This window comes from Xiphophorus hellerii, chromosome 9 (assembly GCF_003331165.1).
Source record: "Xiphophorus hellerii strain 12219 chromosome 9, Xiphophorus_hellerii-4.1, whole genome shotgun sequence".
In the NCBI taxonomy this organism is placed as follows: Eukaryota; Metazoa; Chordata; class Actinopteri; order Cyprinodontiformes; family Poeciliidae; genus Xiphophorus; species Xiphophorus hellerii.
In genome coordinates this window covers 28984060-29010020 of record NC_045680.1, presented here as the reverse complement: position 1 = coordinate 29010020, position 25961 = coordinate 28984060, and the positions used below count along the sequence as shown (strand labels likewise).

Sequence of the window (25961 nt, the reverse complement as noted above, 5' to 3'; positions counted from 1 at the left end):
TCTGCATCCAAGGCTTGGATAATGTCGTTGTGGCTAAGTCGCATCAAACAACCCAGATCGAGGCGAACTGGATAAGCATAGCAGGCACATATGCAGTCAGGGGAATTTCCTAGAGACTCTGCTATTGTGATTGTCTCATCACAAACTTTCTGTGTATTGATCTGCTTACACAACGCTTTGACGCTATCAGGCGGCACAATTTGCTAGACTTTATCTTCCACTGGTAAGGAGTTTCGTGATAGTGCATCAGTGTCGATGTTGTGAGCCCCTAACCTGTATTGCAATGTGAAATTGTATGTGGAGAGGGCAGAGAGCCAGCGATGACCAGTGGCATTGAGCCTATCTGTAGTGAGAATATGTGTTAAAGGATTGTTATCCGTTTGCACTTTAAACTGAGCTCCATACAAATAGTCATGGAATTTGTCAGCCACAGCCCACTATAGAGCCAAAAACTCAAGCTGGTGCACCGGATAGTTTTTTTTCAGATGCACTAAGCTTCCGGCTTGCAAAAACCACAGATCTCAATCCTTCAGGGTGTTCTTGATTCAGGACCGCACCCAGGCCATGCAAACTGGCATCTATGTGAAGGGTATAGGGTTTGGTCTGGTCAGCAAATGCCAGTACAGGTGCATTTGTGAGGTAGTGAATGATCTGTTGAGATGTCTCACTGCACAACTGATCCCATCGATCGCCGAAAGGCTCGTTTACCCTGTAGTAGGTTTTGCTTGCCCCCTGATTAGACTTACTTCTCTTTTGTGTGGGAGGATATCCTAGTTCAGTAAGAGGTCAGACGATGATGGAATAGTTTTTCATGAATCGACAATAGTAGCCACAAAATCCAAGGAACGACTGCAGAGAAGACAGATCGGTTGGCTGCTTCCAGCAGGTTACAACTTCCACCTTTTTGGGGTCGGTAGCAATACCATGCTCAGAGATGATATGTGTCTGTGGCTAACGTAGGTAACTTGTGAACAACAAAACTGGCACTTGTGAAGAGACAGCTTTAGTTCAGCCTCCTCAAGGGGTGCTATAACCTTAATAGCCTCTCTTCATGCTCTTCAAGGGTTCTGCCAAACACAATCAGATCATCCAGGTACACTATGACCGCCAGCAGGTGCATATCTCCTACTGCTCTCTCCATCAACCTTTGGAATGTTGCAGGAGCCCCAGTTATCTCCTGCGGCATCTGTTCAAACTGATAGAACCCCATGAGAACATATGAAGGCTGTTTTTTCCTTGTCCTCATCAGCCATAGGGATCTGATAGTAGCCTCTGGGCAGGTCTAATACAGAAAACCACTTACTGCCCATCAAACAGTCTAATGCATCATTAATTTGTGGCACAGTGTACTGGTCTGGGATGGTTCTGCGATTTAAGGTTCTGTAGTCGACCATCCGTAGTTGACCATTCTTTTTGCATTCTTTTCACAATAAGTGAAGCATAGGGACTTCTTGATTCCTTTATTATGCCTGCTGCAAGCAGCCCTTGAAGGTGACGCCTGAGGTCATCCAAATCCGCTGAAGCTATGCAGCGAGAACGCTCCCGGAAGGGTGTATTGTCAGTTAGGCGGATATGATGGTCCACACCCTTGGCCAAACCCACATCCCATTCATCAGTTGAGAATACATTGCAATGTTGTGACAGCTTGTGCTGCAGTCTTTCTTTCCATTCTTTGCTTATTGAGCCATCACCAAAGTGGAAGAAAGAAGGGTCAATGGGGGGAACAGTATTGACCTTCGTTCCTGGGGCATCCATCACCATGTCAGCTGCATACAAGTGAGCAATAATGGCGCCCACAAGAATAGCTGTCTGGTTTAATGACTCGTTTTGAAGCAGCACCAGAAAACTGTTCTTATCTAGCATTTTAGAGAACAGTACTGTGAGCTGGACCAATACACTTGGTGGAAGAGCAGGTGAGGCAACACGTTCAGTTATTAGTAATGCTGTCTCCTACCTCTCGATTCTCTTTGACTTTACAAATGGCAATGTGCTCTGTGCCAGCAGGAATGGATAGTGGGCCTGGCCCTGTCCACTTTACATCAGCCACAGGTGAGTCTTTAATATCTTTTGCGAGCTGTGGTTTGTGGGCAGATAAAGAACTTTGTTCCAGCTCTTGGACTCTGGCTGAGTAGACGTGCTCAGAGCCTTCTGCTTCTGGGTTTGAGTTGATGGATTGAATCCCTTTGACATTTGTGCCAACCAAGACTGCTACATTCATGGAACAATGTGGGTCAAGACACACCAAGGCAAGAACAGGGACCGACTTGAGTTTTTTGGACTTTGATTGCCTAGGGAGCTCCAGATCAATATGGATGTAACCCATATTGATCTACTCTCAATAGAGTAGATCAGGTAACTACTCTCTGATTCACTGAGGCCCCACATGGCTAGACCTTGTCGTGAAAACTGGTATAGAGTGATGAGATCTTTCCATGTAAATGCAGAAAACAGATCATAAAAGCCTGAGAGACATAAATAATCTTGTATTTTGATTTGTTAATGATTATAAAATAAGGATTTTTGCATTTTGATTTACTAATGATTATACAAAGAGTTGATGTAATGAGAAGCAGATCAAGAAATGAATAACATGGTGAATAGAATTAAACTCAGATTAACAGAAGTTATGTTTGAAGAATTAAATCAGAAAGATGATTATGTTTGATGATTTATGATGATCATACAGCATACAGAATTGTGACTGAAGTAATAATACATTGTGTAAAGCATGGTGAGATGCTGTTATCAGACTGAGTTATAAATAGAGTGGAAGTCAGGGCCAGTGAAGGGTCTGAGCTGAGCGGGAAGATAAGGGAATTCCAAAGAAGGAACTGGAATGTTTTCTCTGAAACCAGATTAGAGAAGCAAATCCAGATGGTCAGTGGACAAACAACAAAAAAGGAGAAGTGAATGAGGTGTTGACTGATAGGGAAAGGGTTGGTACTTTCCGAGAAGTCATCAAACATTCGAGAAGTCACGTAGGCTACCCCATACACAACCATGGGGTGAGAGAGTATAAAAACCCATGAAAAGAGGAACAAGAACAAGTGTTCTTAGTCCCCGGTGCTGAAGTCAAGTTAACAAGAAGATGCAGCAGAAGACCAGCAGAGGACTGCACCCTGGAACCACGGAGAAGTGAAGACTTCGCACTGCTAGCAGGGACAAGACCCATTGACCCTCAACCCTGGTTCCTGATACGACCGCCGCTCTGTGCTCAACCCAAGGATCTCAAGGCTACTGCAATAGACTTGGTGAATTGACATAGGTCACTAAGTGATGAAAATCTGAGTGTTCGGAAGACAGCAACCAGTTCTGCTTTGCTTCTATTCAGAAGAGGATTTTGCCGTACAAAGACTCTAACCAAGGACATCAAAGTTTCTGTTGCCAAGATCATCCATCAACTGGGCATGAGTTGAACTGCTCCCCAAAGCCTCGCTCAGTAGATTAGTGAGTATATTAGTAAAATAATGACTTTGGGGCTTATGTTGAGCCACTAAAAATTGTCTAGTCTGTAACAAGTGCACATTGTTGATAGGGAGAGAGCTACTGTTAACAAGAGTGGTTAATGAAGTTGTGAGGGCTACTCAGCTGATTGCTTCTTAACTGAAAAAGGTCATAACTCTTGGAATGTAGGTAGTTAAAGGCTAAATGAGTCTCTCTCAACACCAGCTTAGACAGATTATCTCTCCTAGACCTGTCTCAGGGTAAGACTCGAAGGTTTAGAGATTTTCCAGGCCCATTAGATGGAGAGCTGGTCAGTAGTCAGTCCATGGTAGTTGTGAGGTTTAGGGCTGGGCTGGCTATTGCGCAATAACATTTGTGGCGCCCAACGTGGGGCGTTTCCAAATAAGGGTAGGAAGACCCTATGTTCTAATTGTATGAAAACAAGAGTGTGATTCAGAATAGCTCAGTGTGGCAACTCTAAGAAAGTAGAGTTGGTGGTGACTGATAAGGCCATCAGTCACAACCCTTGCAGTAACTGTATGGTTTACAGGTGAGGGAAAGCTTTTACTGAGGATAATTGACCAGATCTAGACAGTGTAGCCAGTAGCCAAAGCAATCTGAACCCATCCCTACTCAAGAATGTTACAAGAGGCTTTGGGGACAGGCAACTCGTAGACAAAGACAGATATGAGTATCGGAGAAGAAGCATACTCATATGTCAAACAAATGCAAGCAATCCCACAAGATAATGGCTCCAACCGTGAAGGTCAGGGTCGGCGTGGAGGGGGAGAACAGTCCGTTCTCTCCACATCCGTACTACAGGCGTCTATAGTGAAGTTGATACTACTTGGAGAAGGACTTGACTCCTAGACACTAGTGACTCAACGCACGTTTTTCAATTGTCACTTCACCGACAACAAAGAGAACCTACGAGCAGCGATGACTGTCTTAGTGAAAGATCAAGGCATCTACTACTGTTCCAGATACCAGGGCGGTGCCCATCTAGGTGTTGTTCGGTGCTCAGTGGAAGTCAGCAAAAAGAGTGAAATCAAGGCATAGCTGGAGTGGCTGGCTGATCTACTCGAGAACTGGGCAGGCAGTAAAGTGATCACCATCTACAAACCCTCTGAGAAGTATGACAGCATAGTAAAGACAGCTACCACGGCGGCTGGGATAGATGGGATCCTGGTGGACCTGAATGCCAGAGGGACCTATCATTACACTGAATGTACTGGAGCGCTGAAGCAGCTTTGTGATGGACCAAGTTAAAAACAGGAGGAGTCACAAGACATATTAGAAAAATACGGGTTTTTTTATTTTAACCCAAAGATTATAATTGACAAAAGATAAACTGAGCTCATAAAAGAGGTCAAAGAAACAAAACTAAACTCAAAAAATGTAAACGAACTGGCTGCACAACAAACATAACTGACCTAATAAAGAAATGACACACAGGGATATACTGGCTGATCAGACCAATTAAGACACAAGAGGGGTAACTAAACAGAATACAATTACAAATAACACAAAAACAAATAACAGTACAGCTAAGTTTGGCTAAACTAAAGACCCAAAATTGAAAATCAAAAATATTAAACTTTAAATACTAATATTTACTTAAATACAAAACATATCTAAACAAAGAAATTACAAATTCCCCCTGCCAGCAGGAACTAGTGGTTCAGTCCAATCAGCATTTATGCCTGCTGAGCCCTGTCCCCCATCTTTTGTCTGGCAACTCCAAGGCAAGAAGAGCAAAGAGCAAGAACAAACAACAGAACCGAGAGAGGATCATGAGGACTCAGATGTGGCCGAAATCCCGTCCCAGCACCCTAGCAGGCCCCGAACACCCCAAGATGAGCAGAGGCTGTTGGCTACGGAGATAATAGACCTAACTGAAGACAGCAACAAAGAAAGAGAGATTTGACCAGATCCATCACAAAACCGAGAAAGCTCCCTGAGAACACCTGGACGGGAAGCCGAGGGAGCACCCCATCATCCGATCACGGAGCAGCAGCTGAAGGAAGCAGCCGAGAAATGGTCCTCTCAGCAAATCCAACGGTCTGAGTTCCACCCAACGGTCCACAGCACAGAGAGGAAGCAGCTGGCTCCCCTACGACATCCGCCTAGGAGCAGCTCAGACGACAAAAGAAACGACTCAGGTGAAGAAGTATGGAGAACCGGCAAAACCAGAAAAGTGACCCAAAAATCAAGCACCCGAAAGATGGCTCGAGAATTGGCACCGCTACCACCAGAGGCCATCTGTGTTAAAATGCAGACCAGACTTGAGGTTCATCTGTTCATTGGAGAGCCTTGGGACATCGAAGATGATGGCCTGATACTGTTCACCGATGACAGATACAAGATCCACAACTGTAACTTCAGAGCTGACCTTAATGCTACGGCCGGACAAGGTTACCAACAAGATGCAAAATTACTGAGGGCCACCAACAGTGAAGTGACTAGCGGAGATGTAATTATGATAAATGGCTACAATCTCCCCTACTGCGTGGTGGTCCTGGTCCCGAATCAACACCTACAAGAAGGGTGATGACGTTGAAGACTACCGAATAAAGATCTGGAACGGGAACTTGTGGCCACCAACAACGAAGGCATGAGATAAGCAGTGGTGAGTGTACAAGGACTGAGGTCACCTGATCTGCCAGGGGACACCGCCCACTCCATGGCAGAGAATGGAGTGGTGACTTTAGCCAAGAACAACAGTCATCTCTTCGTGTTCAGAGAGGTGGTGATTGTTGTTGACCCCCTCCAGCACCAACTCCAGAGAGTTTGAGAGCTGCGAATGGCAGCTAAAATAGAGGAGTAACGACGTGTCGACAGCTTGCCCCCTGAGATCAAGATCAAGCTAAAGACATCGTCAGCAAGACTGGAGCCTGATGCAACAAGATACATCAAAGAACTTGTGTGAGCAGTATGACAACAAGCAGAAAAAACCCAATTTGGACAAAGTGAAAAATGAACGATCAGCCGACGAAGAAAACGAATCGATGAGACCAGTTAAAATTCAGCCGCTGACCTCCCCCGACAGGGAACCCCTTCAGCAGCCGCAGTATGAGGACATCAGCGACTCAGAGGAAGAGGAACAACAAGAGAATGAACGCTTCGAGGGGGAGGCAGAAGAAAGCGAACGTGAAAGTGCTTTCTCCGGCCGAAAATAATACTTGTATTTAATATCATAAGCAGAACAGGAAAATAGAAACTTCCATGTTTTCAACTTCTTTACAATATTAGCAAGCCAGAACGGAACAATTACTACCTCTGCATTAAAATGTTTATACTTACTGGCCACCATGTCATGGAACGACCAGCCAAAAAATACCCCCCCACAGTGGTCCGATTAGCTCGCACTGATGACTGTTGAACAAAAAGATATACATTAGATTAGTAATACATTTTTCCAGTTCTAGTGGCCTTTATTTGAGAGTGGTCAGACAGGAAGTGGGTTGTGAGAGGGGGGGAATATGGAGAGAAAATAGGCTATGTTCACACTGCACGCTGAAGTGACCCAATTTTGATTTTTTTGTCAAATCGTGCTGTGGCCTTTCATACTTCCAAATATATGCGACGTCCATGCAATTTCCAATGTGAACTACAAACAACCTGAAAGTGTCCCACATATGCAGTAGAGGGCGCAATAATGTGCGCCCTCTCTAAAACCTCTCTAAAACCATAGAGAGCATTCTCAGTGTTTTGCCAACTCAGTGTTCTCAGTGTTTTTCCATAAAAAAAGAAGTAGTGCTCAGAGTTTGTGGAAGTAAGTGTGGATGCTAACAGTAACACAGCTAGGCCTGTCACGATAACAAATTTTGCTGAACGATTAATTGTCTCACAAATTATTGCAATAAACAATAATATTGTTGAAGACCTTTTTACACTGAAAATGACGTAATAATGCATGCGATTTCTTGCCAAAGATAGATACACTTTATTTTCAAAAGAACACTAAACACTGGAGCTAATAAACAAAATAAACAAAACAACCAAAAACAAAAATAAAATGGATTATCAGTCTCCATTAACAAAAAACTCACTTGAAAAAAAACTAAACAACATAAAGCCAAAGTGGAAATAAATACTGCATTCAACCAAAAGAGTGGTTGAATTCAGTGTCATCAACAGAAAGAGAAAAAGGCCGGAAGAGACGATAATGCCGATAATTAAAATGATGTTGATAGTTTTAATTTATCATACGATTAATTCATTTATCGTTTATCGCGACAGGCCTAGAGTATCTTATGATTTTTGAAGTTATTGTCCCACCTGAGCCAGCACATAAACAACTGGATACATACTACAGTCCACCATGGTTGTTTTTCTTCCTGCTTGGGGGTATCAGGGCACAGAATGGTGAAAACTGTCACTACAAAGTAAACATAGGAAGGCTAATTTTTCCCGAGTAGTTGTTTATCATATTGCATTTGACTAGTGTAATTTTAGATAATGCCATACTCTGTCACTATTGGTTGTAATTTAAAACAATAAAAATAAAAATTGAAGGGACTCTGGATAATTTCCCACATGAAAGAAAGGAGAGCGCAGTGCGAGAGCCAAGGACCTAATCTGTGCCCTGGATCTTTCTCCATAACACTTTGAGTCATTTATACCAGCAGAACTAAAGAAGGCTCTAACAGGTAATCATTACCTTAACCAGCTAAAAATAAATGCCTTGCAGAGACAGGCAGAGCTGGATGCTCTTTGAGATGCTAACAGGAGCTATACTCCTTGGGTACTGACATCACTGATCCGACCGGACCCAAGGAGGTCCGGTGTCAGTGGTAACAAAGTCCGGTGTGGCTGTTATCACCACACTGGACTCTAGACAGCACAGTGGACACAGCGCTACAGACGCTGGGAGAAACGTCAAAGACAAGCAGCAGTAATGGAGCTATTACTACTAGAAATGCTAATGGAGCTAGAACACAGGTACTGAATGTGAAACCACTACAACACCAAACAAAGTTCAGACCCTAAGTAGCTGTTGCCGAACTATACACAGAGTTATAGAAGTACTTACAACAGCTCAGTTTAGATCCAAAATCACTATCAATATCATTTGGTATTGATACCAAATTATATCAATACCAAATCTAATCCCTCACTTAGGGTGTCTTCACACCAGAAGAGTCTTTTGATCCGCTTGTTATGGTTTGCTTTCACAATGCATGTCATTTATAGGACCAATGCATAATCAGTGCTCCTATAAATGATAGGGGCGTGAGACAACACAGACCCAGAAAAAAATAACCTTGGAAGTGCATTTTGTATGCTAAGAATAGCTCACTCAATCCAGATTTTGCACTGAGCTCTGCGTGCAGACGAGAATTTGTTTGAAAGCAGACCAACATCACCTCAAAAAGTGGGTTTCAGTCCAGTTGTTGGTCAGCACCAGGGTTTGTTTGAGTGTATTCACATCTGCACAAAAGGTCCAGACTGACTCTGATCCATTTAAATTGGAACAAAGGTGTCAGGAGTGAATACACAGTTAAGCACAGAGAAATAATATACTGACATACTATGTGCATCAGTACATTCAATAAATTTGGGATTTATTTTAGTATCAGAATACTAATCCACCTTAGTTTATATCATAAAAATTTGTTTGAACCATATGTTAAAGAACTAAGCAGAATTAAACCTGAACACTTGTGAGCACAACTGTTTTTTTTTTCTTAAGACAATAGAATTTGTTTTCATGTGAAAACTGGAAGAAGATTTTAAAGTCTGAAAGTTATCTCAACAACAAAACCATTAAAGCCATTACAATGCCAGAATGACACACACAAAGAACAAACAAATAAATAAAACAACATTTAGGTGTGTAAATGTTCTGTGGCTCCTCTTACCCAGATTCCAATCACCATGACTATAATAAAGTAAATGACAACAACAGCAATGTCTGCAGCATCCACACTGAGACTGTGGCTTGGGGGAGCATCCGTGGTAAATCCAATGGAATTCCAGGCTGTATATTAAAAGAAAAACAAAAATAACTTTACTTTGTAATACCTTGTTATAACTAAAAAATATATATATACTGTATATATACTGTGTATATATATATATATATATATATATATATACACAGTATATACTGTATATATATATAAAGCTTTAGAGAACAACTTGTTTACAACTTCGGTGATATTGATTATTGCAACAGCGTCTTCACAGGTCTGTCCAACAAATCAATCAAACAGCTGCAGCTGATCCAGAACGCTGCTGCTCGCGTTCTGACTAAAACTAGGAAGATAGAGCACATAACACCAGTTTTAAAGTCCCTCCACTGGCTCCCTGTAGCTCAAAGAATAGACTTTAAAATACTGTTGTTAGTTTATAAATCACTGAACGGCTTAGCACCACAATACATTAAAGATCTGCTTTTATTGTATCAACCTTCCAGACCTTTCAGGTCTTCCGGTTCTGGTCTGCTCTGCATCCCCAGAACCAGAACCAAACGAGGAGAAGCAGCTTTCAGCATCTATGCACCACAAATTTGGAACAAACTTCCAGAAAACTGTAAAACAGCTGAAACACTGACTTCTTTTAAATCTCAACTAAAAACCCACCTGTTTAGAATTGTATTTGAAATGTAATCAATTACAAATTTATGAATGGAACTTGACTTAATGCTTTGTTTTGATTATTGATTCTATATTGCATTGTGTTTCTGTTTGTAATGATGTAAAGCACTTTGAAATGTCTTGCTGCTGAAATGTGCTATACAAATAAAATTTGATTGATTGATTGATTGTTTATTCTCCTGGGTTCTGCTTCTTTAGTATAGCTCTTAAAGTATTTAGAACTGTTACACATTCTTTGGCACCCCCAAAGGCACATTTTTCTCCATGTTGCTTTGGTTTCAGCTTCTTTTTGCTGCATCTATTATTGCTTCTTATGTGAGGTGAACTGTTGCCAAGTTACTCAGTGATCACTGTTACTTTGGTTGTGCACAAGCTTATTGGTAAAAACTATTCATTCATCGATTGGCTATGCCTGCTTATTCTTGCTGAAAATGGATTGGGTAAAGATAGCTTCCGTGTTTTAGTTAAAGAACTGAGAAAAACAGATCATATTAGGAAAGATGTAAAATTGAAGCTACCTTCTAAATTTAGTGTTAAGAACAAGTAATATTTTACTAGAACCTCTGTCACTAAACTGTCAACATTTGATGTTTTTGAGGGATGAACAAAATATTTATTACTTTGTTAAACAATGTTCCAGTAAGTTCCACTATAAGAATTGTTTTTTATTGCTTTTTTTTTTTTGCCTATTTAACAAAATAGTAACATATTATTAAGGCACCTAGTACGGCATACTTTGTTAGTATAGAGTAGCATGTATGTAAACACTGAAAGTGTTTCATTGAAATATAATTAGAGTCTAATTATTAGACACTATTTACAAAGTACTTACAAATATTATTGAAATGTATTTATTTTGAGATTTAGTAAGGTTTACTAAAATATACATAAAACCTATTTTACCAAAAGTACAACTTCAGAAAAATATTGTTTGTATATATTTGTAATATATTTTTAAAATGTACATTTAAAATATGCATTTGTACAAATACATGCAAAGTGTATTTTAAAAATGATTATCCAAAGTATAATTTTAGTAATATACTTTATTAGAATTTAAAGTATATTTTAGAAAAAATATACTTTCAGAAATTGTACCAAAAATAAATTTTTAGAAAGAGTATTAAAAGCAAAAATGAGTATTAAAAGCATGTTTTTAAGAATGTATTTATTTTACACTTTTAGTGTAATCTTCATAAGTATACCCACTTGATAGCATACTAAAAATGTACTTCAGAAAAATGCAGTATATTTAAAATATGCTACAGTATACTATAGTATGCAAATTTTTCACCAGAGTAACCCTCCCTGAACAATTACTGCAGTGTGTATTACACATGAAAATGATCATACAAATCCAATGCAGTTAAAGAGTTATGGCTCATTGTTTAGGATTGCTGTGTAATAAAAAAACAAGATAATAATACAATTGGAAAAACAAATGTTCAGACCTGTAGCTGTACTGGCTGCCATGTTGAGTTTTCCAGTAGATGTAGGTCCTTTCTTTGTTGTATCACTGCTTCTGTCTGAGTAAAAACTTGCTTTGTCCAACTGACAAACTTGGTAAAATGCAACTACGTGTAACTAGTCAATGATTAATTTGCTTTTATTGAGAGAGTCAAAAGTCACAAGTTACCCATTAGCCCAAAGACATCTAACAATGTATCTTTCACACAGCAGACACCTAAGACATATAAAATGTCCCTTCATGATGAACTGGGCTCAGTCACCTGTGTGACCCTCTACACTGTCCTCCCACAGGAACTGAGTCAAGGATAGATCCACAAACATCTTCTCCTTTCCTCTAGGCATCAACCCTATGCAAGCCACATTCCTCTTCTGTCCCAGAAAGAGATTAATTTGTATTTCTTTTATCTACTGACAAAAACTCAGCTGCTGTGATGGATGATACATGGTCAGAGGCATTACATACATTCTCCACAGAAAGGAAGTTTGCCAATATTAAAAGATTTCTGTGAATCACTTGTCACAGGTCTTGTCTCTGGATTTATATCCACCACAGTATAGATGATTGATGCCCATGTATCAGCAAGCTTCAATTTGCCTCACTCTTTTCTTTTGGCCAGGAGTACTCTGGGATCCTTTCACCCTCCTGTTGTAGAGTCAAGCATGGTGATCTTTCTCTTTAGTGGCATGAGTCTGGGCAATGACCATAGCCTTCTTCAGGTCCTCAGAAAAAGAAGAAGCATATCTGTCATAGCTAGTTACATCAGAGTCACAAAGAACATTGCGAAAGAGGACATCAATGGGTAAACAAGGTGTATGACCAAACATTAAATAAAATGGAGAGTAACCTGTTGCTTCATGGATCATGCAGTTGTACGTAAATGACAAAGTCTGAAAACGCCGAGGCCAATCGGCTTTGGTTTCAGGCGGTAAGGCACAAATCATGCCACCTAGTGTCAAATTGAAGCGCTCCATGCCTCCATTGTGTGTGACTTCTTTACACCAGAGACTCTGAGAAGCTCACTTGACTCTCAAAATTAGCACCCTGGTCACTGTGGATTCATTCAGGGAACCCAAAAGAGCAGAAATATCTATCCCACAGAAGTCTGACAATTTACTTGGCTGACTGGTCTTTAGACAGAAATGCCTGTGCCATTCTGGTGAAGTGTTCTGTAATAATCAAGACATCAACTGACTTATTATGGGAATTTTCAGCTGACCAAAAATCAACACAGACAAGCTCTAGTGGTCTTGATGAGACCACTAGAGGGGCTCTACCTTCTGGTTCAACCACTTTGCTGACAAGGCAACACTGACAACTGCGAACATAATCTTTCACATCTCTTTCGAGGTTTAGTCAGAAAAACCTTTGTCTCGCCAGACTGAGTCTTTTGAATTGGCCCTGAGTGACACGATCAGGTTCCATTAGGTCTGCACTGGTCATGTTTGTGATATTTTCAACTTTACTGGGATCTGTTGAAACACCATCCTCAGTAATTATGTGCCCAAGAAACTTTACTGACCTTCTGAGGAAAAAACACTTTTTAGGAGCCAACTTAAGATTATTTCTTCACAGTATATCGAACACCGTTTGCAGTCTCAGGAAAGCTGTGTTTTCATCAGGTGCAAACACCAAAAGATAATCCAAATAACAGCAAACTCAAATAATTTTGGTCTTCAAAAATGTTGGTCATCATTCGCAAAACACTTTCAGGACGGTTGCAGAGGCCCTGCGGCAACCTGTTGTACTCATAGAGGCCCAGGGGAGTGGTAAACGGAGAGTACTTCCTATCATTCTCTTGAAGCAGCATGTTATAGAAGTCAGATGTCAAGTCCATAGTGTTAAAGACAATATTGCCCCTTAGTGCCGCTAAACAATCAGCTTGGTGAGGGAAAGGGTGAGCGTCTTTCACGGACCTCTTGGTTAGCCAGTTAAAATCTGTGCACATCCAAAAATCTCCATTCTTTTTCCACACAAGCACCAATGGTGAAGCATATTCACTAGTGTATTCCTGATAATTTCTCTCTCCTCCATCTCATTCAAAACTTGTCTTAACTTTTGGTACTGCCTTGGGGGAACAAGCCTGTAAGGTAGTATGAATGATCTCTTTCTAAGAGGTGTATGCAGTGTACAAAGTTCTTAGCTTCTCTGCAGTCAAGATGGTGGCGTGAAAATATGTCCTCATACTGCAAAACAAGACTAGCCATTTTCACTTTACATTCTTCAGATGTCTCACAAATGAATATCAATATTACAAAGCCAACAGAAGCAAGCTTTGCTTTTGCAGTAGCATCTGAGAAGCATAGCTGGGTTGACTGGCAACAACTAGTATACTAGTTCTCTGATAATCATTAATTATCAGAGAGATAATTAGCTGTACGAAGTATTCTCATGGATGGGTTTGCACTTCAGGGAGTAAGACAACTCTGGATCAAGGCAATGCTTCACGAACATGACAGCAACTTCATTATTTAATGTATCTGTTGTCTTTCCCTGTCTGTGAAACTCTTCAAGAGCTAACTCAGCTGCTCTATTAAGTCTTATCCAGTAATCAAAACTAAATGAAGTTATGGTGTGGTCTAGGAAAAATCTAAACTAAATTCTAATTTACATACTGTCTTAATCAATCACTTTTCATATCTATCTATCTATCTATCTATCTATCTATCTATCTATCTATCTATCTATCTATCTATCTATCTATCTATCTATCTATCTATCTATCTATCTATCGTTCGTTGCTTGTACTCTTATCGCACTTCTAAATAAAGTTTATTTTAAAAAAAATATCTGCAGTCACCTGACAGCCTCAGGACTACACAGGAAGAGGGTTCGCGACAATATGGCCGCCGCCTGCTAGTTTTCACCAGATATCAGAAGCGTTTAGATGGGCTGTTTTTAATCGAACCACCGGTTTAGTTTGGAAAAAAGATTGCTTGCTATTCTAGTACGACATGGCTCAGTGTGTTATGTCCGTACACGAATTCATTCAGGATTCGTTTGTCCCCATGATAGCCGTGTTATGTAGCGGTGAAGCGGAAAGAGTCACTCGAAAGAACAACCTAAATTTTGTAGAGCTGTTGAGGCCGTTCTGCCGATTGACATCCGAAGGTATGAGTCTGAAATCCTCTTCTTTAGCTGTTACACAAGCTGCTTTAGTGGAAATTTGTTTCCAAAGAGTAACAGGATGCCAGCAACGGTAGCTGTACCCTAACACTGCATTAGCTTACCTGATTAACGAAGCCCGAGTCAGACAGGCAGGAGGGGTCTGCTGTGTGCACTTTTGTGATCTGTAATGAGAACATGGTAGGACTAACACCAACGCTGCACATGTTCACATGTTCTGTATAATGGCATGTTCACTAAAGGAGAGTTTACAGCACTGTATGTATGGTACTAATTTAATTAGATTCTAGCTGATAAATGTGTTTATAACAAACATTGTGGTTTGTTAAATTAGCAGTTAGTTCTGAGAATGACCTGAAATTCTATAGAAATGGGTTTTTGTGAAACGTGAAAATCAATGCGAGTTACTTGCTGCTGAGGTCAGTTACCAGATTAACCACTATGAACAATACTAAGTTTTTTTCTGAATTCCTCAAGCTGCACTTTGCAATCAAAGTTTTCTCTGTTTTCTTGTGACATTAAACCAGCTGTCTGGTAAGCCTGATGGCATCAGACATTTAAAATAGTGTTCAGCAAGTCAATGGGAGTGTCTTTTGTTGAAAATATGTAAGATCCATTAAATATCTTCTGGAAACATTTTGAATTTAAAATGATTCTGTGTGGCTTCAATTATGCTTTGTCAGAATATTCTTCACTTCAACAGCAGTGCTAACTTGTTTTCATCTAGTCATAAAGCTGTAATATTTGTAAATTTATTGGACTCTTTATGTGCTGGAATAGGCAGGTTATGTGTGTAAGTGCTGGAACAGTCTTTTCAGGCTAATGTTATATAGGCCTCCAGAACCCTGGGGCTCATCCCATGCCTAGTTCCAGTATAGGCCACCTGGGGGAGCAATGGGCTTCCACAGTGCAATGTTGTTGAAGCTGTGTCAAGATAAGAGCCGCTAAAGAAAGAATGAACCAACCTGCTGTGGTTGAGTTTTAGCAGGAGCCTCAAGTCACTTAAGAGGCTGAGGGAATCAGCAGCAGTGACTCATGATCTTGGCAGATCAGAATGAAGTGTTCTCTTCTTCAGGTCACATCCGGGATCCAAACAACCAGCTCCAGACTGTGAAGAACTTACGGATCTGTGTCAGCAATGTGGTGACCAGTCCCAGTCCATCTGCTTCCCTCGGATCCTCCCAGAACCGTCATCTCAGTGAAGTGGTGTTTTCCTGTCAGCCACAGGAGGCTGCACAGGCCACTGCTTTGAGGACTGGAGACTATCATTTAAACTTAAATGGTAAGTTCAAGATATTCTGGTTTGTCTGTTTGGAGTTGTCAGGTTACAGGTACCTGATTAATTAAATATTCTAAAAATACACAAGCAAATCTTTCAGATGACCACAGCAGTCTATATCTAAGCTCTTCCTCATCATCTACGTCCAGAGGTTTTGTTACAGTAAATATAAAAAATATTATGCTGGAGTCTGACTACTGGATGATTTGTGTTTTATTTTTTTGTTTTTGCTGAAACTGTTTGTGTTTTAGTTACAACACCCTGGTTTGAAGCCTACAGGGAAAACTTCCTGCAGTCCATGCCTGCCTCTGACCATGAGTTCCTGAATCACTACCTGGCTTGTATCCTTTCTGCTTAACACTTTGTACCTGTCTAATATCTGTGTTGTCATAGTTTTCCATCTCTAATATTATTCACCAATTAGATTACATTCTGATTTCCCATGTCTGTGTCACTAGTATGGCCAGAGGGTGTAATCTTATTTATTCCTAATGATGTACAGATTCCAAGAACAACAGTAGAGTTATTTGTTTTAAAAAACAAAAAACAATTATAAATATAATTAAAGGGGAAAGGAAAAAGTAAGGTATAAATTTGTAAAACAAACCAATGTTTTATGTCCTTGACAAACTCCAGGCCTGCTTGTGGTGTCATCCACTGAGGCTGTTCCGGTGGAGCAGTTCCTCAAGCTTTCCCAAGAGCAGCACAAGATTCAGCACAGCGGAGAATACACCAACCCAAAGTGGTTTATCCCCAACACACTCAAGTATTATGTGTTGCTGCATGACATGAACGAGGGAGATGAACAAAGGTACTATTTAATTAGAGCTGACACAGAAAGAGTTTGGTATTGTGATGAAAACGCATTTATGTAAACATGTATTATCTAAATGTTGCTACACGTGCATACTTCCCTGATGTCTTTTCCTCTTGTCCTTGCCCTGTCTAGTTTATTTTATAACTTTTAGAAGTTATGGAGTACTCACTATTTAGACCAATATCATACTTTTTAGATTATTATGCAGAGAAACTCCTTCTAGCATATAAATTATGGAGTACTTATAATTATCTTGCAACCCAGAAAAGGAATTAAAACAAACTTAGAATCCAGAGAAACTCATCTAGAGAAACTACTCACTACCTTAGATCAACATTTAAGACCACCTACGTCATGGAACCAAAGATGGAAAGCCAAAACTTTTATTACTTTAGACCAATATTTAGCTTATTATTATCCAGAGAAACTCCTTATGGATTATGGAGTACTTATAACAGGAGCATCTAGTTGATATATTCAAGAATTAGAACAAACTTAGAACCCAGAGAAACTCCTACTAATGTCTCTAGAGAAACTACTCATTGCCTGAGATCAACATTATCAGAATGATAATCTAGAGAAACCTCTACTAGCTTATAAATCATGGACTACTTATTCTTAAACATAGGATTATACTTTTTTGTTTTCCTTTGGTTTGTTGTTTTATTGTATTTCCTTCTAATTCATGTAAAGCACTTTGAATTGCCTTATTGCTGAAAATGTGCTATATAAATAAAATTACCTTACATGATTAATGTATCAAATGATAATCCATGTTTGTGTGGCACTTGCATCTAACAATGGAAAAGCTTCCTGCTGGAACATTTTTTCCATGTTGAAACTGATTTGGTAATTCTTAATTCTGAACATCACTTATGATGTATAACTTAATTAGAGACTGGATATTTAGTTGTTTTATTTTTTTCAGGGCTGAAATGGTTTATGAAGACATGAAGCAAAGGTATGGACCTCAGGGATGTTATCTGTTAAAGATCAACTCTCGTGCCTCTTCACCTGAGGAGGAGGAGCAGATCCCAGACCCCTGGAGTCAATACCTGCACAAGCAAAATCTGCGGAACCAGGTTAGCAGCCTGTTGCTTAATTTGCTTCTGGTATTGTTTCAGACCTAGGAGTTAAACTTGAACAAGCCTACTCTCAAACTGAGATGTTTCAAATCTTCAGAATAAATTGCAATTTTTGACAGTAGAGTTTGACATTTTTGCAGGTTTTTTTACTAAAAGGTGCCCTGCTGGACTGCCAGTTAAAGAGGTTCTCCCTAGAGAACCTCTTGCTGTGTTCTCTGGGGAAAGGATTAATTTGTACTGGGTTGCCAGATATTTTGTGTGAATTTATCTTGTGATGCTTTTTACAGGAGGTGTTGCAACTCGCTAATGTGGTTCCTGCTCAGGACGGTGTTGTTGCACCTGAGGCTGATTCAGGTGACTCAACAGAGAAAGGTCAGTTCAATTTACACCTGTGTCTTTCATGGAGGTTCTTCTTGTCATTGCTTTCTTAGCTCAAAGGTTTTTGAAATCAAATTTGTTTTTTCAAAATTTTCCCCTTTTTTCTGGCTTTCTGCTTTAAAACGCTAGAGTTTCTCCTTGTTTCATTATGACTGTGGTACGCATTGAATTCCATTCAGTGACAAAATATAATGCATTACCCTTATACATTTTCACTTTGTCTTGTTACATCAATAAACTTCAAAGTAATTTGGAAGCATTTATATCAAGTCAAGATAATGTAGCCCATAGTTTTTTAAAACTATTTTTTTTTTAAATCATACACGTTTTCAAAATGTTCTACAAATACAAACCAGAAAAATGTTAACTCCATAATTCAGTGTGCATTTGCCATATCAAGATATGAAGAAAAAAAAAACTTAATTTGCTATTCATGTTTATATATCTTATCATAAAGACAATAAACTTTGATAAGTCAGTCCCTGTCAAACATTAGCTTTGTATTTTTCTTCCTTTTTCTCAGGAAAGCAATATTTGAGTGTGATATGTCAACTGTGCCATGGAAAGAATAGACAATGTGTGAAAAAAACAAATTCTAACGGACTAAATTATTTTTATTTAATTAAATAAACTGTCTTGATTTCCTAATACTGACATTTTATTTAAGAAATACATGAAAAGTGAAAGAAAAAACTTAAAAGGAACATTTCTTAAGAAAACCCATTGAAAACTTATTATTTTATATATAAAGTGTGTCACTAAAATTATTACAATGTAAAGTAATCTAGTTAGTAAATACTTTAAAATGTATTGTTTATTTATTCTTTATCAGTAAGAGGAAGTGACACCATCCCAGGTGTCGCATTGTATTTTAAATGTGCTTACTGCAATATTATTAAACTGACTACATAGGCAGGTTGAAAAAATAACAATGATGAGTCGCCAAAATAAAAGTAATGGAAAATATGTTTTTACATTATAATCCATGCTGGGGGAAAAACCGTAACCAACTCAGAATAAGTTTGTTTTTTTTGTCAACACCCCAAAATCAGATGGCAGAAGATGAACTGAAACGGGCTGGATCATGGGGTGTGTAAAACACATGCATGAACATTTACTGAAATCATAAGGAAATCCAAAAGAAGGGACAGTTTCATAGTTAAGTCTGTATTTTGTCTACATTTGTATTTCAATTGCACATTACAATACATATTTATTTATATAATACTGGCAACACAGGCAGGGTTCAGTCTGTTGGTCAAACTGGGAGCAGTCCAGGAACCTCTGAGACATTCTGGTAGACACAGTCTAAAGCCAAGGATAAAAGACAATAAATAAATACATCCCTGATTCCTTCACATTCAGACAAAAAACATACAATTTCAGCATATTGGGACATTAACTTGTAGCATCTTTATAGTTAAACACCGGCAGTTGTGAAACAGAAGACTAAGAAAAACATGCTGGGGACAGTCAGCTCTGATCCTGACTGTTTGACCTGACCTGCCAAAACCCTTTGGTCTTTAATGCACTTTCCTTCTAACAGCAGTTTCTCATTAGCTCTCATTAGAAAACCTACACAGTATGAAAAAAGTTAGCTGAACTAAGAAAATAACAATTGGAGTACTTGCCAATTTAGTTGCATAGGAAATATTTCTTGGTTATTTAGAAGCTAGTTTCACCACGGGAATTCACTGTTCTGGCTTCAAAGTCAAGAATTTCTGCTCGTAAATTACATAATTATGGACAGATACATATGTTCTCTTTCATTCATACCTGTGAAAGGTGATGCCAGTTTGTACTGTAAAACTTCATACTTTACTAATCCCCAAAGGAGAAATGGATTTAGTTTGAGAATTAAAAATAATAATAATAAGAAAAAAAAAATAATAATAAATATGCAACATCTCTCAGTATATTGTTAAATGTATATTCAACATTTAAAACGCACAGTTCTAGAGACGATGTATGCATTATAAAGTTTGATAGCCTCGGGCAGAAAGGACTTGCTGTAGCGATCTTTAGCACATCTGGGCTGCAGTAATCTTTGGTATGTCTGCTCCTCTGGCTGTCCACCATGCTGTAAAGGGGATGAAAGGCATTATCCGGTTCTGGTTCTGCTCTGCATCCCCAGAACCAAACGAGGAGAAGCAGCTTTCAGCATCTATACACCACAAATTTGGAACAAACTTCCAGAAAACTCTAAAACAGCTGAAACACTGACTTCTTTTAAATCTCAACTAAAAACCCACCTGTTTAGAATTGTATTTGAAATGTAATCAATTACAAATTTATTGATGGAACTTGACTTAATGCTGTGTTTTGATTATTGATTCTATGTTACATTGTGTTTCTGTGTTTGTAATGATGTAAAGCACTTTGAAATGCCTTGCTGCTGAAATGTGCTATACAAATAAAATGTATTGATTGATTGATTGATATCCTTGATAGCTCTGATCTTCTTCAGCATCTTCCAGTAGAGCCAGCTTGATCCCCATAACTGACTCAGCCTTTCCTGTCAGTCTTTCACCTTCATTGCAGCACCCCAGCACATCACTGCATGGATGGAACTAGCCTCTGATGACTGATAGAACAATGAATAGCATCCTTCTGCAGATGTTAAATGACCTGAACTTCTGCAGAAAATAGTCTGCTCATGGGCTTTTTGTAGAGCACCTCAGTGTTCGTAGTCCACTGTAGCTTCCAGTCTAGTGTAACACCAAGGTACTTGCAGGATTTAACCTGCTCCACATCTATCCTGACATGGAGATTGAGAGCAAATGTGTTTTGCTCTCAATCTCAAACACATTTGAGAAACTGACAACCATTTCTTTGGTCTTGTTTACATTAATCAGGAGTTGGTTCCTTCTGCACATGTCACAAAATTGTCCACCAATGTCCTGTACGCCACCTCCTGTTCCCCTTCCACACACCCCACGATACCCTTGTCACAGCCTTTTGCAGATGGCACAGTTTGGAACAGTACTTAAAGTCCGCAATGTAGGTGGTAAATAAAAAGTGAGACAGCACAGTTCCCTGGGGAGCTCCAATGTTACATTTTAGATAGTCTGATATTCAGCTCTGTAATCTCACATAATGAGGTCTGGCATTCAAATAGTCGATGATCCAGATGATGAGTGATGTGTCCACATCCATTTTTACTAGCTTCTCCTGGCTGGATGGTGTTGAAGGCTGATGAAAAGTCAAAGAAAAGGATGCTGACAATGGTGTCAGGTCTGTCAAGGGAGAAATAGGCCATCTGCAGCAGGTGTATAATTGCATCATCCACTCCTAAGTGGACGATGCAATTTGATGCAAATTGCAGAGGGTCCTGGGCTGCATCTGCCTGAGTCTTCAGATGTACCAGAACCAGCTTCTCCATAACCTTCATAATGTGTGAGGTCAGAGCTGGAACAAGTTCATGCAGCACATGAATTAACGACTTCCGATCACTCCACGGCCACATTTAAGATGGTGGCGATGTAACGTAGGACTCAGTGTTCAAAGGAGGGTAATCATGTCTGTGTGGACTCCCACCAGGCTGGGTAAGCAGAGCAACAATTGTGGAGGCAGCCTGGAGCGCCATGGTAATTCTATGGCACTGGAGTCGCTGTAACAGAAAGACCCAATATGACAACTGCTAATGTATGGCCTCGTTGTAGCTTCATGATGAAGGCACTGGAGAGCTTCTGGCAAGCCGGTGTAAAATAAGCGGATTAAAATGTGAACTTGTATGTCTTTGTACCCATGAAGGAGCTGGAGGATCCAGTTGCTTGGATACCCACCCCCTTCAACTGGACACAGACAGCTGCACAGCCAGCCTCCTAACACTCAGCCCTGTCGACGTTGATGGGAAGAAAAGCACAGGAGACACAGACAGCCTGGCTGCAGCTCCAGGGAACCACGGCACCTGTCTTACCCTCAATGACCATGACCGCATCAGACAGTTTATCCAAGAATTCACTTTCAGAGGCTTGCTGCCACATATAGAAAAAAACATCAGACAACTGAATGACCAGGTAAACCTGGGCTGGGTTGAGGAAAACAAATCACGTTAGGAAAATTTCATTCTACGAAGGTCATTCTTTTCATTAATGCTATAAATCTTGAATTTCCTAAATGAAAATTAGGCGTCAGTCCTCATCTCCAGTGTAACTTATAATTATAAGTTACAAATGCTACATGTTTTTTATGTTATCTTTTTTTCTTCTGAATTCTCTCATCATCATTCTAGCAGCTCTTACCCTCACTCTATGTTCTTAGCTGGTTTCTAGGAAAGGACTGAGCCGGTCTTTGTTCACGGCCACCAAGAAGTTTTTTGGTGGAGGTAAAGTTCCAGAGAAGAGTGTTAATGAACCAAAGAGCACTTATGGCCTTCAGTAAGCTCCTTTCCTCTACTTTATCACCAGACAGCATGGGAGGCCAGCATTGTGTACTAAATTAGTCCTGATGCTTTCTTTCTGATACCAGATACCCCCCTGAAGCTCCTGAGCTGCAGATCAGAAAGATGGCTGACCTCTGCTTCCTGGTTCAGCACTATGAACTGGCCTATAGTTGTTACCACACCGCGAAGAAGGATTTTCTGTCAGACCAGGCTATGTTGTACGCTGCAGGGGCTCTGGTAAGGTCCCCTCTTTTGTCAGTCTGGACAGGTTGCATATTGGAGCACAGTTCCTCATCCCAGATCAGTGTGATGTTTTCCATGCTGTTTCACTCTGTGCTCAGTACTTTTTTTTTTTTTTTTTTAAATATTTGTTTATTGGTTTTTTTACTATATGTAAACATCAACAAAAGTAAACAAAAACAACCCACCCCAAATAAACAAGGAGCACAGCAGTGTCAACATAGAATAAAATTAAAAAAAAAACAAAAAAAACATACATACAGCCCACATACACAATGTACAGACAGACATTCCCAGGCAACATTCTAAGTAGTCAAAGCTCCCAGACAGCCAAGTGAACGATATATTAAATGTAAAGAAATAAAAAAAAACAAGTAAATTAATAAGATAAATAAAGATTACAGTCTCTGTAAGAAAGATTGTACTGGGTCCCAGATCCTCCAGAATTTGTCTGACTTTTGATGAAGATCATGAGTCAACTTTTCAACTAAAACAATATCAGAGATTTGTGAAATCCACATATCAACCGTAGGGGCCTGCGGTGCTGTCCATCTCAGTAATATGCATTTCTTGGCCAGAAATAAGAGGATTACAAGCAAATGTTTAGTATCTGCATTATATAGAATTTCCGAAGTATGATTAAAAAGACAGAAGGAGGGAGTTAGTGGGAACCGTTTACCAAAGATCTCTTGTATCATCAGATGAACTGCTTTCCAGAAAACTTGAATACAATTGCAAGACCAAAACAGATGAATAAATGTGCCCCTATGTATTTTGCATTTACGACAAAGATCTAAAGTATCTGGAAACATCCTCCGAAGGCGAACAGGTGTATAATAAGTTCGGTAGAAAAATTTAAAGTTCTGCTCATGTATAGAAACTGAGGTGCAGTTGGGAAAAACCCCAATACAAATTTCCTCCCAATCTGCTAGATCAAACTTCAGCCCTAGATCATGTTCCCACACCAGCTTCATAGCATCGTAAGCTGAGGAGTCAGAGCCAGATAATAAACTATATATCTTGGAGATAAGTCCTTTTGGAGATTTGGTCATGACAATTATATTTTCTAACTCTGACAATCTTGTGCGTAAGTCTCCTGTTCTCCTGAGAGAGTTCACAAAATGACGGATCTGTAGGTATTTATAAAAATCTCTATTAGAAATATTGAAATTGGTCTTAATTTGTTCAAAGGATTTAACAGAGTCAGAGTCCAGTATGTCCATAATAATTGACAGTCCCCTAGATGACCATTCAGACAAACCAATGTTTCTAATCTCCGCTGGTAAATCTGGGTTCAAGGTTAACGACGACCAAGAAGAGAGGATGGGAGAGATATTAAGATATTTCTTCACATCTCGCCAAGCCAGCAAGGTATTATAAACAATAAAGTTGCTTCTGAGATGGGGTATTTGGTCTATGCCACTTATAAAGAAAAGAGAATTAAGTTTGCTGGGGAAACAGGATTGGGATTCCAGATCTAACCATAAAGAGTTACTTCTATTCATAAACAATTTGAAATTATTTTAAGTTGTGCTGCCCAATAATAAAGTTGCAGGGATGGTAATGACAGTCCTCCAAGATGTTTTGGCTTAGTTAATATAGAAAACTTAACTCTTGGGTGTTTGTTGTTCCAAACAAAGCGAGATAAATGAGAATTTAGTGACTTGAAGTGTGCAGGAGATAAATAGCAGGGAAGATTTTGATATAAATAGTTAAGTCGCGGGAGAATATTCATTTTTATAATATTGATTCTCCCTAAGAAAGAAGTTGGCAGGGGAGCCCATTTTATTAAATCGTGTTTTATCTTCTGAATTAGAGGTGAATAATTAGCTCCAAAAAGATTATTCAGATCAGGTGTAACAAAAATACCCAGATACTTGAAGCCTCTCATAGACATTTGAAAGGGAGATTGCATGAACTTTTCTGGGGGGATGCCGAAAGGGGTGGCGACAGACTTTCCTAAGTTGATTTTGTATCCTGACAAAGCACTGAACGTGGCCATAGATTCCAAGATAGCTGGAATTGATTTCTCAGGATTGCACATATACAGAAGTACATCATCTGCGAATAGTGAAATTACATGATTTCTACCGCCTATATTGATTCCAGATACATCTGGATTAGTCCTGATAATCTCGGCCAGAGGTTCAATAAACAATGTAAACAGTAGGGGTGAGAGGGGGCACCCCTGCCTGCAACCCCTATGAATCTTAAAGGGCTCAGACATCAAGCCATTTGTGTTAACTGAGGCTGTTGGGTCTGAATAAAAGCTTTTAACCAGGTTGATGAAATTTGGGCCCAGACCGAATTTATGTAACACCTGAAAAAGAAACTGCCATTCAACTCGGTCAAAGGCCTTCTCGGCATCAAGGGAAACAATTACTGCAGGCTTTTTGTGAGTGTTAAGGTACTGAACAACATTAAGAACGCGTCGTATATTGTCTGTGCCATATCTCATTTTTATAAAACCTGCCTGATCTGGGTTTATTATTTTAGGGAGGATATTTTCCAATCTCCGGGCCAAAACTTTTGCCACAATTTTATAATCAACGTTAAGCAAACTAATAGGTCTGAAGGAGGAACAATCCAGGGGACTTTTACCTTCTTTTAAAAGAAGACTGATGGAAGCGTGTCTCCACGAGGGGGGGATGCCATTTCTCAAAATGTCATTAACAGCGGGCATTAATATTGATTGAATCTCTGGCCAAAATGACTTAAAAAATTCCAATGGAAACCCGTCAGGTCCAGGACACTTTCCGTTTGGAATAGATTTAATTGCAGCCCAAACTTCCTCCGGAGTGATTGCAGCATCTAAAAAAGCACGATCCTCTCCCGTGACAGAAGGTAGAGATATATTGCTCAAATAGGAGGTGATATCTTCTGGGTCAGCCATGTCTGTATTGTATAGAGATGTGTAAAAATCCCGGAAAGTGCTGTTAATAATTATTGGGTCATATGAGACGTCTTCGTTTTGCGTTCTTATCATATTGATTAAGCGACTATTATCTTGATTTTTCAATAAATGAGAAAGCATGTGACTGGACTTATTACCAAATTCATAGTATTTCTGTTTAGTATAAAGTAGTAATTTCTGAACTTGGCGGGTGTAGTCTATATTAAGCTCAGATTTAACAGCCA

At 39.5% G+C, this 25961-nt stretch overlaps 2 protein-coding genes across 6 annotated transcripts in view; one reads left to right on the top strand and one right to left on the bottom strand.

Moving 5' to 3' along the window:
- Positions 1–12238, bottom strand: part of slc5a9 (solute carrier family 5 member 9) — a 46248-nt gene extending 34010 nt beyond the window's left edge. The window contains exons 1-3 of one of the 5 annotated variants that reach the window (XM_032572540.1): positions 11498–12238; positions 9309–9427; positions 6748–6819 (exon numbers count right to left, since the gene is read on the bottom strand). In XM_032572540.1, the coding sequence (XP_032428431.1) occupies positions 6748–6819; positions 9309–9427; positions 11498–11519 (213 nt within the window). In that variant the 5' untranslated portion in view covers positions 11520–12238. The remainder of the gene's footprint in view (positions 1–6747; positions 6820–9308; positions 9428–11497) is intronic. The other 4 variants (XM_032572539.1, XM_032572537.1, XM_032572536.1 and 1 more) reach the window with 4 other exon arrangements.
- Positions 12239–14320: 2082 nt separating this feature from the next.
- The window catches only part of trappc8 (trafficking protein particle complex subunit 8), a 42697-nt gene continuing 31056 nt past the window's right edge, over positions 14321–25961 (top strand). Inside the window, exons 1-9 of the mRNA XM_032572504.1 lie at positions 14321–14625; positions 15716–15922; positions 16171–16260; positions 16556–16730; positions 17665–17818; positions 18109–18193; positions 21953–22218; positions 22463–22578; positions 22670–22820. Coding sequence (XP_032428395.1) covers positions 14469–14625; positions 15716–15922; positions 16171–16260; positions 16556–16730; positions 17665–17818; positions 18109–18193; positions 21953–22218; positions 22463–22578; positions 22670–22820 — 1401 coding nt within the window. The 5' untranslated portion in view covers positions 14321–14468. The remainder of the gene's footprint in view (positions 14626–15715; positions 15923–16170; positions 16261–16555; positions 16731–17664; positions 17819–18108; positions 18194–21952; positions 22219–22462; positions 22579–22669; positions 22821–25961) is intronic.